At 43.6% G+C, this 14,634-nt stretch overlaps 1 protein-coding gene across 5 annotated transcripts; it reads right to left on the bottom strand.

Moving 5' to 3' along the window:
* Positions 1-675: 675 nt before the first annotated feature.
* On the bottom strand, positions 676-7,865 carry LOC1271957 (histone H2A.V). 5 transcript variants are annotated; one of them, XM_061658010.1, is made up of 6 exons: positions 7,468-7,581; positions 7,107-7,163; positions 6,202-6,352; positions 5,222-5,299; positions 4,781-4,894; positions 676-2,262 (listed from the first exon to the last, which is right to left on the bottom strand). In XM_061658010.1, the coding sequence occupies exons 3-6, from the start codon at positions 6,202-6,204 to the stop codon at positions 2,077-2,079; spliced, it is 381 nt and encodes a 126-aa protein (XP_061513994.1). In that variant the 5' UTR covers positions 6,205-6,352; positions 7,107-7,163; positions 7,468-7,581; the 3' UTR covers positions 676-2,076. The 5 variants fall into 5 exon arrangements, with proteins under 5 accessions (XP_061513994.1, XP_061513969.1, XP_061513977.1 ...); XM_061657985.1 differs by lacking the exon at positions 7,107-7,163 and having other exon boundaries at positions 7,468-7,865; XM_061657993.1 differs by lacking the exon at positions 7,107-7,163 and having other exon boundaries at positions 7,565-7,699.
* Positions 7,866-14,634: the final 6,769 nt, after the last annotated feature.

The following is a 14,634-nucleotide window of genomic DNA, read 5'->3' as shown; positions in this document are numbered from 1 at the left end:
GTATTACCCGTTCGCAAGATATCGTTGAGGTATCATAAGGCGCTACCACTTTCTTGCAGCAAACTCTTTCGGATGGTCGGCGCATCACGTATTCCGAACGTTTCTCAACCGTTCACCCAGCAGCGTTCCCCAGCAACGACTTTATCAATATTACTCTAATACAGTTTTCATTTATTTATAGCGTTTATGGTGAAGAAAAATAGTTCCACCCGCAGGTGATATATATATATATACCGATCGCGCACGGACAGCTCCCAACAAAACTGGTCCAAACGAACGGACACACACACACACGCACACACGTGGTCATTTGCGTGGGATCATCTTTTAGCTATGTTTTGTAGACGCAGAGTGTGCCTGGTTTTCCACCGCTCGTTTTACATTTTTGATGTGTGCGGGCAAATATAGAACTGAAAGATAGTGAACTCATGAAAGAAAGAAAAAGAGAGAAAAATCTGCTATCAGGACGAGAATGGGGATAATAGGATAATTTCCACCTAAGCAATCGCACATACACCTTCCCACAAGTACACTTGATACATTGATATTATGCTTTTCTTATAACATTTATACGTGTTGGAGTATGTTTACGATTTTTCACGATCCATGTTTACAGGCTTAATATTTTTACATTTATTTTTTTTTCTTCCTTCTCTCTCTCTCTCTCTCTCTCTCTCTCTCTCTCTCTCTCTCTCTCTGTATGTTTCATCTATTGTTCTTCATCAAAAAAGAAAAACCCTCACTATTAGCGGTACTATACTAATGCAGTGTTCCATTCCATCTTTGTTACTAATGCTCTCGCTCTCTCTTTCTCTGTGTAGTGTACAATTTTTCGATTTTTCCGTCCTGCTTCTCGTCCTCTTCTCTTTTTTTTTGTACAAAATCCCAATATCGATGAGCTGTGTGTTTCGTCAGGCAAACCAAAAAAATAAAAAATAAAAAGATGCTGTAACCTAGTGAAGATTTGTGTGAACAGTCCTTTGCGGTTTCCTTTCTGCTCTGTTTGGCAGCAATCGCTACCGTCTAGCGTCTTTCGTCGTGCCCGTTAAGCTAAGGTCGGTTGGGCGGCGTGTGGGTGGGAAGGTGGGAGTATGGTTTGCTTCGAACGGAAATGAAAACGTGTCCTCCCGCCATGCATCCTAAAAACCGTAAAAGTATAGAGCCTGTCGTTGTACAATTGCGAGTTGTTTATGACTCTTCTTTTTCCTTATTAGCGTAAGTAGTAGTAGACGTGTTTTGTTTTGCTTTTCTCCTCCCGCGATTAAAATTTGATTCCAACAGTCGAGGATCCCGGAAAGATTCTCCCTCCCGTCACTCTTCCCTTCTTTTTTTTAGTACGTAATAGAATCTATTGGCGGGACCTATCTATGCCAAGGAAACCAAAAAAAAAAAAATACCCCCCGAGAATCCGAGTCTGTGTGCGTGTGTGTGTGTGTGTGTGTGGTAGTGAAATGTAGGTTCACTGTTTCTTATAAATATATCATTATTGAGGTTGAGCGATCGGAAAAAAAAGAGTAAGAATAGAAAAAAGACACAATAAGTAAACAGAACTCATCGTCCTTCCCCCTGGCGGGGTGGGTTAGGGCTGGATGAGCGCGCGCTCTCCGTATGGTTCGAAAGCTCACAATATTCTAGCCACGTGCCGACGCGCACATCCTCTCTTCCGCTAGTGCGCCGGCGAGTCCTGCCTTAACGACGATGCAATCAAAGGTAAAAACAATGACAAAAAAAAAATGCAAACCGCGTCTCCTTCTAAAAGTCTCCTAAAAGTTCGGATTTGAGCGCGCACTCGGCTAACCACTCTCCTCCCCCTCCCCCCCCCCCCCCCCTTCCTCCCTATCTCCTCTGTCTCTATAACACCGTAGGTTCTATATAGAGAAAAAGCATGCGCTCTCTCGCTCACGCTCACGATTAAAAATAAACTTTTCGTGTGGTCATACAAATGGATTATCCCCAATGCTCCTACTCTTCCCTCTCTCTCTCTCTCTCTCTCCTTTCGCGCATGGGACTGCTATCGTTTCGGCGCCTCCCTCTCCCTGTCCCCGCTATCCATAAAAAAAAACGCGGGACTGCTTATTACTCGGGGCCGCCCTTCTTGCCGATGAGCGATTTGTGGATGTGGGGAATGACGCCACCGCCGGCAATGGTGGCCTTGATCAAGCTGTCCAGCTCCTCGTCACCGCGAATGGCCAGCTGCAGATGCCTGGGCGTGATTCGCTTCACTTTGAGATCCTTCGAGGCGTTGCCGGCCAACTCCAGCACCTGGGTACACACGACCACAGCATACGATGAACAGGGCAGAATAAAATTAAAAGAAGAAAAGAAAGAGAAAGCGTTTATTGAGTGATGGAATGGAATGTGTGTATGGTTTTTATTTTTATAATTAAATTTTTAAAATCGTTTCGGTCGCTGGCAAACAACAACCACTGCGAAAAAGGTCAAAAACTTCAAGCCCACAAATGAAGCAGTAAACTAGGCATGGGCAAAACGATTCTTTTCGCCGAACGCGAACGAACTAGTTCGCTCACCAAAAAGAACCGAACGCGAACGACGATTCTTTCGTTCTTTGTTTCATGAGGTTTTTATTCACGTTCAGTGAACGTTCGAACGCGTTCGGTGTAGTCAGTTTCTTCCAAAAGTCCTGGTCGTTCTATTTGTTAAGAACCTCGTTCGTTCGTGCACTTTACCGAACTGTTCGAACGGTGCGATTCTCGTTCATTTTACACATGCCTACAGTAAACCCCCGACACCCCAAGAAGCTGTGCATCGCCGCTCGCGTCGGGCAATAACATTATCCTCTGCTGGGGCAGGTCACTTCATAAAGCGCGCACATCGCCCAAAAGCTCCCTCCTCTCCTCCCACCGGAGCTTTGGCATTTCTAATGCGCGCTGGCGGCTCTCATGCCAAAGCCGCTAGGCGGGGAGCGTAAAATGATTCCAAATGAATGCTTAAAATATGCCAACACAGAGGGAGAACGGACCAACCAGAAGAAAGAAAAAAACAGGGAACGAATTTGCAACACAAAAGGAAACGTAAGGGAAGGAAACAAGCAAAGCAAAGGACACAGACCAACTGCAGTAAAGGATCGTAAAACTGATCTTCTCCGCTTGTGAATCCCATCCATTTCAGGCAAGCGTTTTATGCATTTGCGTGGTCAGTGATCAGTCTCTTTTACGTGTTGTATAAATTATGGCATGACATAAAATCAGTGGTTGTGTAAAATATGTTTTTTTTTGGTATTGAGCAGGCTTGCGCCAACAAATGCAGAAAAGATACCGCAACACTAGACAATTATTTTTGATTCAAGGATGTAAGACGCTGAACAAAAATTCCTTTCAACACAAAAGCACAGTTCATGGTGCAATTTAAGTTAATAACGCTGTGTTCGACTTCATTGCATTAACCGGGTTCTAGCCATTTTTGGGTTTGTTTTACTCATTAATTGGTGAGGAGTTTGCAGAAGAAGAGTTTAAAAATGATTAAAATTTTCAATTTAAATCAAATCTGAGAATTTGCAAAGCGTCAACCTTCGTTACACAATAGAAATTATTACAGTAGGTGACAGCAAAACGGAGAGTTTAAATTTTTTGAGAAAAATGCACATTTGCTATGAATTTCTCTTGGTAAGAATCCGGTAGTTTCATGTTTTAACATACATGTGTTTTTTAAACTGAGAATCACTCTAGTTAGCGAACTTCCAATTAAAAAAAAAACTCCAATTAGCGGTCACCTACTGTAAAATTCCAGTAGTAAAACATTCTTTGGAAGATTCCAGTTGGGTATAGTGGGGCAGTATGGGTATGTTAAGCTGTTTACTGAATATTCCTTTGAATTTGCTACCAAACACAATTATTCTTCCATTATTACATGTCTCTACTATTGATCTATGGATTAAAATTGCCACATAGCCTGACAATAACTTGGAAATAAAGGTTGATGTTTTGCGAGAAGCTTTTTTAACACACAGGGAAAAATGAGTGTGTGTGAACAAAATGTGAAACGTCAAAACACTGGGGCAATATGGGCCACACAAGAACGGCGCTTAGGCAGTAAGCGCCATATGTCCAAAAGTATCTGCCGATTTTGACCCACGTGAAGCATTGTTGTATTTTTTCTTATAAGAGTACAAACACGCATTCAATTGTCTTGCTTGTCTAGAGACTAATTGTATAGAAATATCATATCTTAAAAATGTACCATGAAAAACTTCCCCGCATCCTTGAGACACTGCTCTAAGCCTATTTTCATAGTATCAAAAATTTACACTAAATATTATTTTGTATTTTTGTCCGGTTGGATTTGATATTTAAGGGGTTATAAAAAAACTTACATGGCGTTCATAGAACACTGCAATGAATACATTATGAGTATTGGAATGTATCTTTGCTGCGAAATAATGCTTAAATAATGGGTGCCCATTTTGCCCCGTTAACCCCTCTCCTCTACTTAGCCACAAGCAAATCGACCCACTTCGAACAAATCCAAAACATCACACATACACACGCGGCAGCAACTTTGTGTGATGGCGTTTTGGCGCGAAAAACTTTTCCCTCTAGATGCCTCGACTCTGCTGCAAAAGCGATGATGCGCACCCTCGAAATTGAACTCCAACAACTCCCTCCTTCTGTTGCAGTTTCCCTGTGCATTTTCAAAAACTAACTGGCACGTAATAAAGTGCTTTTATTCGAGATTCTCTCTAGCCATCATGCACCGCTCTTCTTGCTGCTGCTGTTTTAGTTTCTGTCTGTGTATGTGTGTGTGTTGCAAATGTTCAACTCACCTCAGCCGTCAGGTACTCCAGGATGGCTGCCGAGTAAACGGCGGCGGTCGCACCGACGCGTCCATGGCTTGTGGTTCGGTTTTTCAGATGACGATGGATACGTCCGACCGGGAACTGGGGAGGATGGTTGGAAGGAAATGGAGAGCACGATTTAGCATGGGCACGAAGTTGGTTTTAGAATAGGGAAGCCTCCACTTTTGCCCTTCACACACACACAAAGCCAAAAGTGCATCGGAGAGAAGGTACGAGCGGGCAACAAAGCAAACGACCGAAGCGGCCTGGAGTGCCGCCAACCATTTTGGGCGGGTATATTGTTGGCTTTTGCCTGCTGCACTCTTTCTCACCTTTGCAGCTGTGGTCACATGCTGCCCGCTGCTGCTGTTGTGTGTACGAGGAGGGATTTTTCGCTTCTCTCCCGCCAAAAAAGAGGAAAATACTAACCTGCAAACCCGCCCTTGCGGAGCGCGACACTGCTTTGGCTTTCGCTTTGCCCGAATCCTTGCCTGCTTTACCGCCAGCCTAGAAGAAAAAAAAACAAGAAAATATTAGTTAAGAGAAAAAAAAAAGGAAAATAAAGTTGTTTTGATTTTGAAAGAACGCGCAGTAGAAAGCTTTTCCTCCGTCCCTACGCCAATCACACACACACATGCACACACGCAGGACGCGCGTCACTCGATGCCCACGGGGGAAGCGTTTCCGGCGCGCGCGCGCGCGCGCGTTACCAGAAGGTTGAGGTTAGGAAACGCATCACGACGGCAAAGCGGGCAAACGGGCCCGCGGGAGAGGAGGTACGCAGGAGCGCGGGCACACAGAAACCGAGTCAACTTGCGAGTATAAACTTGGCGACACACACACACACACCGCCCTGCTTCAACCAACACCCGCCTGTGTGTGTTTATCGATTTTGCACGATTTTTATTCCACCTTCACACACCGAAACCAGTTTATTCTAATTCACTACGGAAAACATTTTTCTTTTTCTTTTTCCGCGTTTTGTCACAGAGAGAGAGAGAGAGGGAATTGACACACACAATGCGCGCCCTTTCTCCACCTCCCCCCCCCCCCCCCTCACCACCCGGTTTCATTGATCGTTGATAGAACTCCGTGTGTCCGTGCGTGTGTGCCACTATGCCCGCGGGGCGTGCGAGCGAGAAGGCAAGCGGTGCAAGCGCGCGCGCGCGCGCGTTCACGCTTGGGTATCTTCAACGGGGCCTGTTTTTCCCCATTTCCTTTTTTTTTTTTCATTTGCTCACGGCGTGGATTGAGGCAGTTGTGTTTGATGGACGAATTACACAGAGCGAAGAATTGAAGAAACCAAAAAAAAAAAAGCAACACCGCGCACACACACAGGAGGAGGAAAAGCCTCCGAAAATGTTGATCGAAAAGTTCGTGCACGCACCAGCACAATAGACAGAACTTACCATTTTGCTTTTGTTGGATGATGTTTGAGCCTAACGGGCGTGAAGAGAGAGAGTGACACAGGACCTGCCGGTTGGAGCGCTTTTTCTTGAATGCGTTTTGTTCCGCGACCAATCTGGTACGAGGGGGCACACACACCGCTGCTGCTACTGGCTACAGAGAAAGAGAGCGAGAGAGCGTTAGAAGGAGATAGCAAAAGCGAAGGGAAGTGTGTGCGTGTGTGTGTGTGTGTGTGTGCAGATGGCGTCGCTTCGCTTTTTTCGGGAAAAAATGGTTGTAATCATCGCCGAAACGGACGCGTGAACAAACGACACGCACACACACATATTCAGGGAGAAAAATGGCACACTAAAGTCACACCGAAATGTTGCACCGAATTGAGCGAAGTAATAATAGAGAAAGTGGAAAGCATAATTTTTTTTATCGCAAATTCCCATAATGCAATGTTCGCACAGATACGAGCGAGCGCGCGCGTGTGTGTGTGTGCGATGGTGCTGCGATGGCAACACGCGCACAGCCGCACTGATTTAACCGTAGAGTTGGCAACCAGATTTACACACGTAAGTTGGCAACCGGCGTACCCGGGTATTCCACATGTTTTGATGCAAAAAATTAACGATTTTCATAGGTAAACTATGCTTTCTATATTTTAATGCTGTAAGCAAGTAGTGTCGACCATATATTCTCTTCTATTTCATTTATTCATTAAGTTTTTTTTTATTTTATTATAAAAATAACGGTCAAATTGAAATTTGGAATCGCTTGAATTTAACTCGAAAATAGGCACAATGCGAAAAGAAGAAGAAGAGAAACGTCATTCTCCATACAAAATGTATGGAATACCCGGGTATGCCGGTTGCCAACTTACGAGGTAAAGTTAAAAAAAAATTCAAAATAAAATACTTACAGGCTGTTTAAAATTACAACTTATGCACCAAAAAATCATAAATTAAAAGTTGATGGGCTACAGAAAATTTCAGGCCAATAAAAGCAGTGAATCAAAAGTTATTGCAGTTTAAATTTGAAAAAAAAATACCCGCGGGTATCCGGTTGCCAACTTAAAGGTTAATCGCGCCGTTTTGTCAGAGCTGACATCCGAGCCTGTACGGTCGCGCAACAATACTCCGAGGTTGACAAACGTAAAATGGAAAAAAAATAAATTACGAATCGAGTGAAAGGATATGGGTCAAAACACAGTTGATAAGGGAAGGGGGGGGGGGCTTAGTTTGTAGTTTTGGAACTAATTTGTTTTTCTTTTATACCCGTACCAAAAACAGAAACAAAAATCGAAGCGCAGAAAATGGTTCGGGAAATTTAATGGCTTTCGGCACACAACTCGACGGATACCAGCTTGATAGCACTCACACGGGCAGCTGAATGGCGGTAAGCAGAGCGAGAAGCAGCCGTGGTCAAATTATGGCTCGCTTTTGCGATTATTGAATGAAGCAGCACACACACACACACATCCACGAGCGTGCATTGACGGCTCTGGTTCTGTCTCGCCCGTGTGACGTGTGCGATTGAATGGTTATGTGCGCTCTCTCTCTCTCTCTCAGTCTCCTTCTCAGCGCTGCCACGAACACATTGACAGTGGCGCTCACACAACACAACCGCAGCTGTCACGAATGGAACACACACACACACACATGAATCGCTCCTGTAAACAGCCCTAAAAGCGTACAGGGAGACCAAAAAAGGGCGCCAGAATGGTGCACCGTTGGCAGGTCCGTCGTTTGTACCGTTTGTACGGTTTTCATCGGGCAACACTGCTGCTGGTTTTTTCTCTCTCTTTTTTTTTTTGAAAACGCAGCTTCCCAAACCGTGCGTTGCAGTTTTGTAACGGTCACCGTGGCTCGCCCTTTCGGGTATGGCAGGCAGCAAAATTCGGCGCAGGGGTAGGGCGATGGAAGCGGTTGCTTTGTTTTTGCGCCCTTGTTTTAGGCACCCGGGGTGGTGGGCAAGCACAAGGGAAGAGGGGATTGTTTTAGTTCGTTGTTGGCATTTTTACCCTGAAACCGGGTGTTGGACCGTTGGAATTTTTGAATTTTTTGAATTTTTGCCATCAAACTGTTTGGTGAGGTAAATTGTGTGTTGTTTTTTTTTCGTTTTGTAAAAAAATGATCATTTTAAATGTATTTCAATGCTGACCTGTAACAGGTTCGAAGGGCCAAAGCTATGAAAAACACAATTTTATGTATAATAAAATATGATAGCCAGAGATTACTGATTATACATTTAAATTTCTGCTATAAGGTTAGATAGACAGTTGAAATTAATAATCTCCAAAAAAGTTGACTCCTGATACTGAAAGTGTTGCACCAATTTGAATTAAAAAAAATATCTAATTATCAAAAGCATCGATTTACAGTGTGCGTTGAAGCTATACGATTAATTGGATTTTTGGAGAATAAAAAAAGTGCAAATATTGGGTCAACATGATTTTGTGAACACACAAACCCATGTATTCTCACAATTGCAGAAACATTGTTGTAGTATTAAGCTTTATTTTTAAACTTCTTCTGCTTCTTCTTTTGCTTTGGCACAACAACCGTTGTCGGTCAAGGCTTGTCTGTACCACAATTGGGCTTGGCTTTCAGTGACTTATTCGATAACCCATAGCAGGATAGCAGTGGCGGGTCAAGCCTCTCCGAGGCCCTAGGCGTTTCTAATTTTCTAAGTTTGCTGCAGTTACATTTTTTACTGAAAGCTCAGTTTTTTTTACTGAAGTATCAGTGAAATAAATGACTGAAAATGCATCGATTTATTCTGTCAAAACGACATGTAAGTCCTGAGCCTCAAAAGAAAACATAATGCGATGCCCGCTTGCTCGTGATGAATAAAAATTTAATTCGAGTAAGTGGTTACTTTGGGCCGATCTCGTAGTACAGTCGTCAACTCGTACGACTTAACTTTTTACACATACATTATTATATTATTCATATTCATTCATATTCATATTCATATTCAAATTTATTTGTCTACCTTTTGGTTACACAAATGCTTAAATAATACTTATTACCTATGTTCCTAACCTAACAAAAATTAACACAAATTATCAAAAATTTGAGAAAATTTTTTTTTTAGAAAATTAGAATCTAAAATTTAAAAATTAAAAATTAAGGCAGCACGGGATTATGGAGGGTTCTGATGCGGGATCGGAAAGAGGATAAGGGAAGGTTGAAATCAAACATAGAGAATACACAGTTAAATCGACGAATTGCACGAAGAAGGGGGTCATTACGGCCCACTGCAGTTCGGCGGGAAGGGATCACTAGGGGAGGGCGGTTTCGAAGAACACGGTTAGGGGCGTAGAAAGGGATAGAAGAAAGAAGGGAAGGAGAATCAATATTACCAAGGAGTAATGCGGCAATAAAGGTGGACTGGGCATGGGAACGGCGGTTTTCCAATAGTTCCAGGCCAAGCTGCCGACACCTGTCCTCGTAAGGAGGTATGGGGGAGGACAATCTACCCAGGATTTTACATATAGCAAACCTGGTGAACGATCGCTGCACCCGCTCGATACGTTCCACATGGGTTCGAGCTGTAGGGGACCAGACTATTGAGCAGTACTCCAAAATCGATCTGACCAGAGAGCAGAACAGAGTCTTCAGGCACATTGGGTCGGAGAAATCGCACGCAATTTTCTTTAGGAGACCCAATGTTTTCCGCGCCTGATTGACAACTGAGTCAATGTGGTGGCTGAAGGTGAGGCCTCTGTCAAGCAAGACACCGAGGTCTTTTACGACACAAACACGATTGACTTGTACAGAATTTAGGACGTACGAGTAAGTGATTGGAGACTGCGAACGACTAAACGAAATGACGTTACACTTATCAGGACATAATGTGAGGGAATTACTAGAACACCAAGACGAAAAACGATCAAGAATATTTTGTAGGGAAATGCAATCTCTAGGAGACGAAACTGGGAGAAAGATTTTGAGGTCGTCTGCGTAGCAGAGGAAACTCTCAGGAGGGAGGGTGGTACGGACATCATTAATAAAAATTATGAACAGCAAAGGACTTAGAACACTACCTTGCGGTACGCCTGCACTACATGAAAAGGGAGTCGAAAACATATAATTAAATTTAACACTATAGGAACGATCACATAGAAAAGAACGTAACCAAGATACAAAAAGATTATTGACGTCAAGTTGTGAAATTTTATTTAGAAGTAAGGAATGAGGATATTATTACAGTTAATACACAAAATAACTGGTTTATGATATTAAACAATGCGATTGGTTATATTGTTGTTTTTCTTGAATTATTTTATCATCCAAGCAAGTTTCAAATTCGTTTTATTAACTTACAATTACTGAAATTGATTGTAAAAATTCTTCAATCAAGAGTCAGCAGCATAGTGTGCAAAAGTCATAAAAAGTTCCAAACAATTAAGCAAAATCGCAATATCGCTTCTCAATGTACCCTTCCTTCCATGTTGCAAATTTGTTTCAGGATATAGGGTAAACGTACCTATAGTGGTGCTAGTACCAATAGTGGTGGTATTGCACTAAAATGCATCTCATACAATAAATTAACAGTAGTTAAGTTATTTATGATAGTGTGAAATGTTCTCTAGCCTTTTACAAAGGATTTAAAAATGAAATGGGGCCATTCCCTTTCTTAGTGACCGAAAAATCCATTATTTTGTAAAAGGTATCAACATTTTTCCAAAATCCTTAGGATTTCATAACGATACTCATATTCTTGTTAACGTTCTAAATGACCACATAACTACGCAATTATTAGTTTTTTAGCATAATTGTTATCAAATGATATTGTTTTATTCAAATTCATTGGCTTTTGACCATATTTACGTATTTTTAAATGTTTTTTATGATAGTGCTTTATAGGTACACCAAACAGGCATGTTCCTATAGTGGTCCTAGTTCTAAAATCAATAAAAACAGCTAATTTTAGATTTTTTTCGACGACATTTTTGACATGTCGTACTGTTTTCATTAAAATAAGCAACAAAAATTAGTTTTCTGTAAGTAATTTGTGAAACAAAGGCCAAAATTCGCTTATCTGGCTGAGTGAAAAATCGACTTCAAATCGAGCAAACTCTTCTGAGTATGCGTTGACGACAGGTGTTATTCAGTACTTCAGTCAATATTTTCATCAACCAAATTCATACATTTTTTACGATCAAATTACGAAAGATATCATTATTATGGCAGTAATCCATGCTATTCATACGAAAACAGCCTCAAAACTAAGTTATATTGATATTATACACTGTTTTGAGGCATCTTTGTTTACCACCACTATAGGAACACGATACGACGACTATAGGAACCATACCACCATTATAGGTACAACGAAGCAATCACAAAAATATGTATTTTTTTTCGTAGATTCGATGTGTTTTATGGTAAAAATGGTTTTGATTGCGAAGATAAAACAATTTCCAACTGTTATGTGTTGAAATATTCAGAAATTGTCGTTTCTGACACTTTAAATCCATTAAAATACATTTGTACCACCACAAATTGCACCACTATTGGTACATTTACCCTATCTGAAGATGGTACAAAAACCTTAACAGCTGAAAAATTATCGAGACAAACGTACAATCGTTCAGTACTATTATGAGGCCAGGTCAGACAAATTGATAGCACATTTCCTTAAAAAATACTCCTAGAAAATCGTTGCATCCTTAAAAATCAATAGTGTATAACCATTGTTCTCGTAAAATCAACAGTCAGGTTTTTATGGAATTATTCGTTTCTATTTTCTAATTTCTCCTCAAATTTGACCATATTGATTGGTCCGACAATCCATATTATGGTGATCAAATTTGGAGGAATTCAACGATATGAATTGTCATATTAAAATATGTTCAGTTAATTTTTGATGAATAGGGTCTTCCTATCTTTCAAAATCGCGCAAATATTTTCTCGGGCCTGACTGCATATTGTGGCGGGCCAGACTTTGCCGACCGCTACCGACAGCTTAATTAGTTCAAATTTTACGCGATCATTCATATCGATGTTTCCTTTCCGTCGACCCTTCCAAATTTGACCCAAACCCTTCAACAGCTTGCCTTTCCACCAGCACTTCGTCCAGTCCACAATTTTGACTTGGGCCCCAAAGGTTAGCCGGGGCACGAGTTCTTAGTTTTTGCGTGATAACATAGACACAGGCCAAATTAAAGAGCGCACATGTCGACATCGGAATCGATTCTTGAATGAAACCTCAACAGATAAAAAGAGCGGAGCCTTTTAACGTCGTATGTGCATGTAGTTTGCGTGAGGCATCTCTTGTAACGGATTTTCGCTTTACCCAACTCGTGCGTAGCGTTCAATGCATTTGATCCAACGCTTTGGGCCAACGATGATGAAATGATATTGTTTTGGGGCTATATTGGGTTGACAACACCAAATGGAAGGGGTCCCTCAATCGAAGGGATCATCAACGGGGCCCCCAAATGGCCGAGGCAATGGAGATTGTTCTTCGTATTATGGCTGTATATGGCTGTATGTAGATGCAGCTGTAACGGTTTTTGGTCTTGTTGTATTCGCAAAAATTGAAATAGTCGATAAAAAACCATATATAAATGAACATGGTCCATAGGTTCCTTGAGTATTTTTATACCCTTCCCCCTTCCTTCTAACTGAAACCTTTCCCATTTCCACTTCTCTTCGGTCCACAAACTTAATGTGTTCGATTAGGGCCAAGAATGAAAATTTTAGTTTTTGCATTAAAAGACACACACAATCCACTATCACCAGGCCAGGAATGTGAATACCATTTTTCGCGTGAAAACAGCTGCCTGTTTTCGGCACACATCTGCAAAACAAGTGTAGGGGCCCCAGACAAGCACAGGCACGTTTCATCCAAGCCAAATTGAAAAGCGCACACATCGATATCGATGGAATCGTTTCTCGAATAAAACCTCTACCCACTGGAGTAGTGATGGGTAAAGTTGGCAAAAATCCGGAGTCGACTCCGATCCGACTCCGATAAATTCGGAATCGACTCCGGAAGGTAGGTCCGCGCTGCAATATCCGGCGTCGTTTGGAATCGTCCGGAGTCGTACGGAGTCGCCCGGAGTCGCCCGGAGTCTGAGTCATTCGGAGTCATCCGGAGTCGTTCGGAGTCGTTCGGAGTCGTCCGGAGTCGTCCGGAGTCGCCCGGAGTCTGAGTCGTCCGGAGTCGTTCGGAGTCGTTCGGAGTCGTCGGAGTCGTTCGGAGTCGTCCGGAGTCGCCCGGAGTCGAAGTCGTCCGGAGTCGTTCGGAGTCGTTCGGAGTCGTTCGGAGTCGTTCGGAGTCGTTCGGAGTCGCCCGGAGTCGCCCGGAGTCGGAATCGTTCGGAGTCGTTCGGAGTCGTTTGGAGTCGTTCGGAGTCGTCCGGAGTCGTCCGGAGTCGCCCGGAGTCTGAGTCGTCCGGAGTCGTTCGGAGTCGTTCGGAGTCGTCGGAGTCGTTCGGAGTCGTCCGGAGTCGCCCGGAGTCGAAGTCGTCCGGAGTCGTTCGGAGTCGTTCGGAGTCGTTCGGAGTCGTTCGGAGTCGTTCGGAGTCGCCCGGAGTCGCCCGGAGTCGGAATCGTTCGGAGTCGTTCGGAGTCGTTTGGAGTCGTTCGGAGTCGTCCGGAGTCGTCCGGAGTCGCCCGGAGTCTGAGTCGTCCGGAGTCGTTCGGAGTCGTTCGGAGTCGTCGGAGTCGTTCGGAGTCGTCCGGAGTCGCCCGGAGTCGAAGTCGTCCGGAGTCGTTCGGAGTCGTTCGGAGTCGTTCGGAGTCGTTCGGAGTCGTTCGGAGTCGCCCGGAGTCGCCCGGAGTCGGAATCGTTCGGAGTCGTTCGGAGTCGTTTGGAGTCGTTCGGAGTCGTTCGGAGTCGTCCGGAGTCGTCCGGAGTCGTCCGGAGTCGTTCGGAGTCGGAGTCTTTCGGAGTCGTTCGGAGTCGTTCGGATTTGTTCGGAGTCGTTCGGAGTCGTTCGGATTTGTTCGGAGTCGTTCGGAGTCGTAGACTCCGGACGTCTTCGGTCGACTCCGGACGACTCCGAACGACTCCGACTCCGGGCGGATCTAGTGGTTCCATTTTGCCGGAGTTGGAATCGAACTAACAATAGTCGGAGTCGGATCGGAGCCGTGGGTGCGCTCCATACAGCACATCACTACACTGGAGCACTGTTGCTTGCCGTTGATGTTAGTCAATTTTTCCTGCTAATTTTACCGGCTACGAGCCGGTGTATTGATATTGTGTTTCGGGGATACGAAGTCGTACATCCAGAAGGACGGGGCCCCCTAGATCGCCGGGGGCCCTTGGCGACCGCCCAGTCCGCCCACCGTTTAACGCGCCACTGTTATATCATCGTAAGACATGCATGATTTAAGTTCTACCTTCGATTTTCATCAATTCCTCCTAAGTTTTCGCTGCAAAATTGTTGGAGTGGAGTTTTTGCACCACGTTGGTGCAGAAAAAAAAATCGA

This window comes from Anopheles gambiae, chromosome X (assembly GCF_943734735.2).
Source record: "Anopheles gambiae chromosome X, idAnoGambNW_F1_1, whole genome shotgun sequence".
In the NCBI taxonomy this organism is placed as follows: Eukaryota; Metazoa; Arthropoda; class Insecta; order Diptera; family Culicidae; genus Anopheles; species Anopheles gambiae.
Note: the sequence above shows the minus strand (reverse complement) of the source record. Positions and strands in the feature narration are given on the sequence as shown.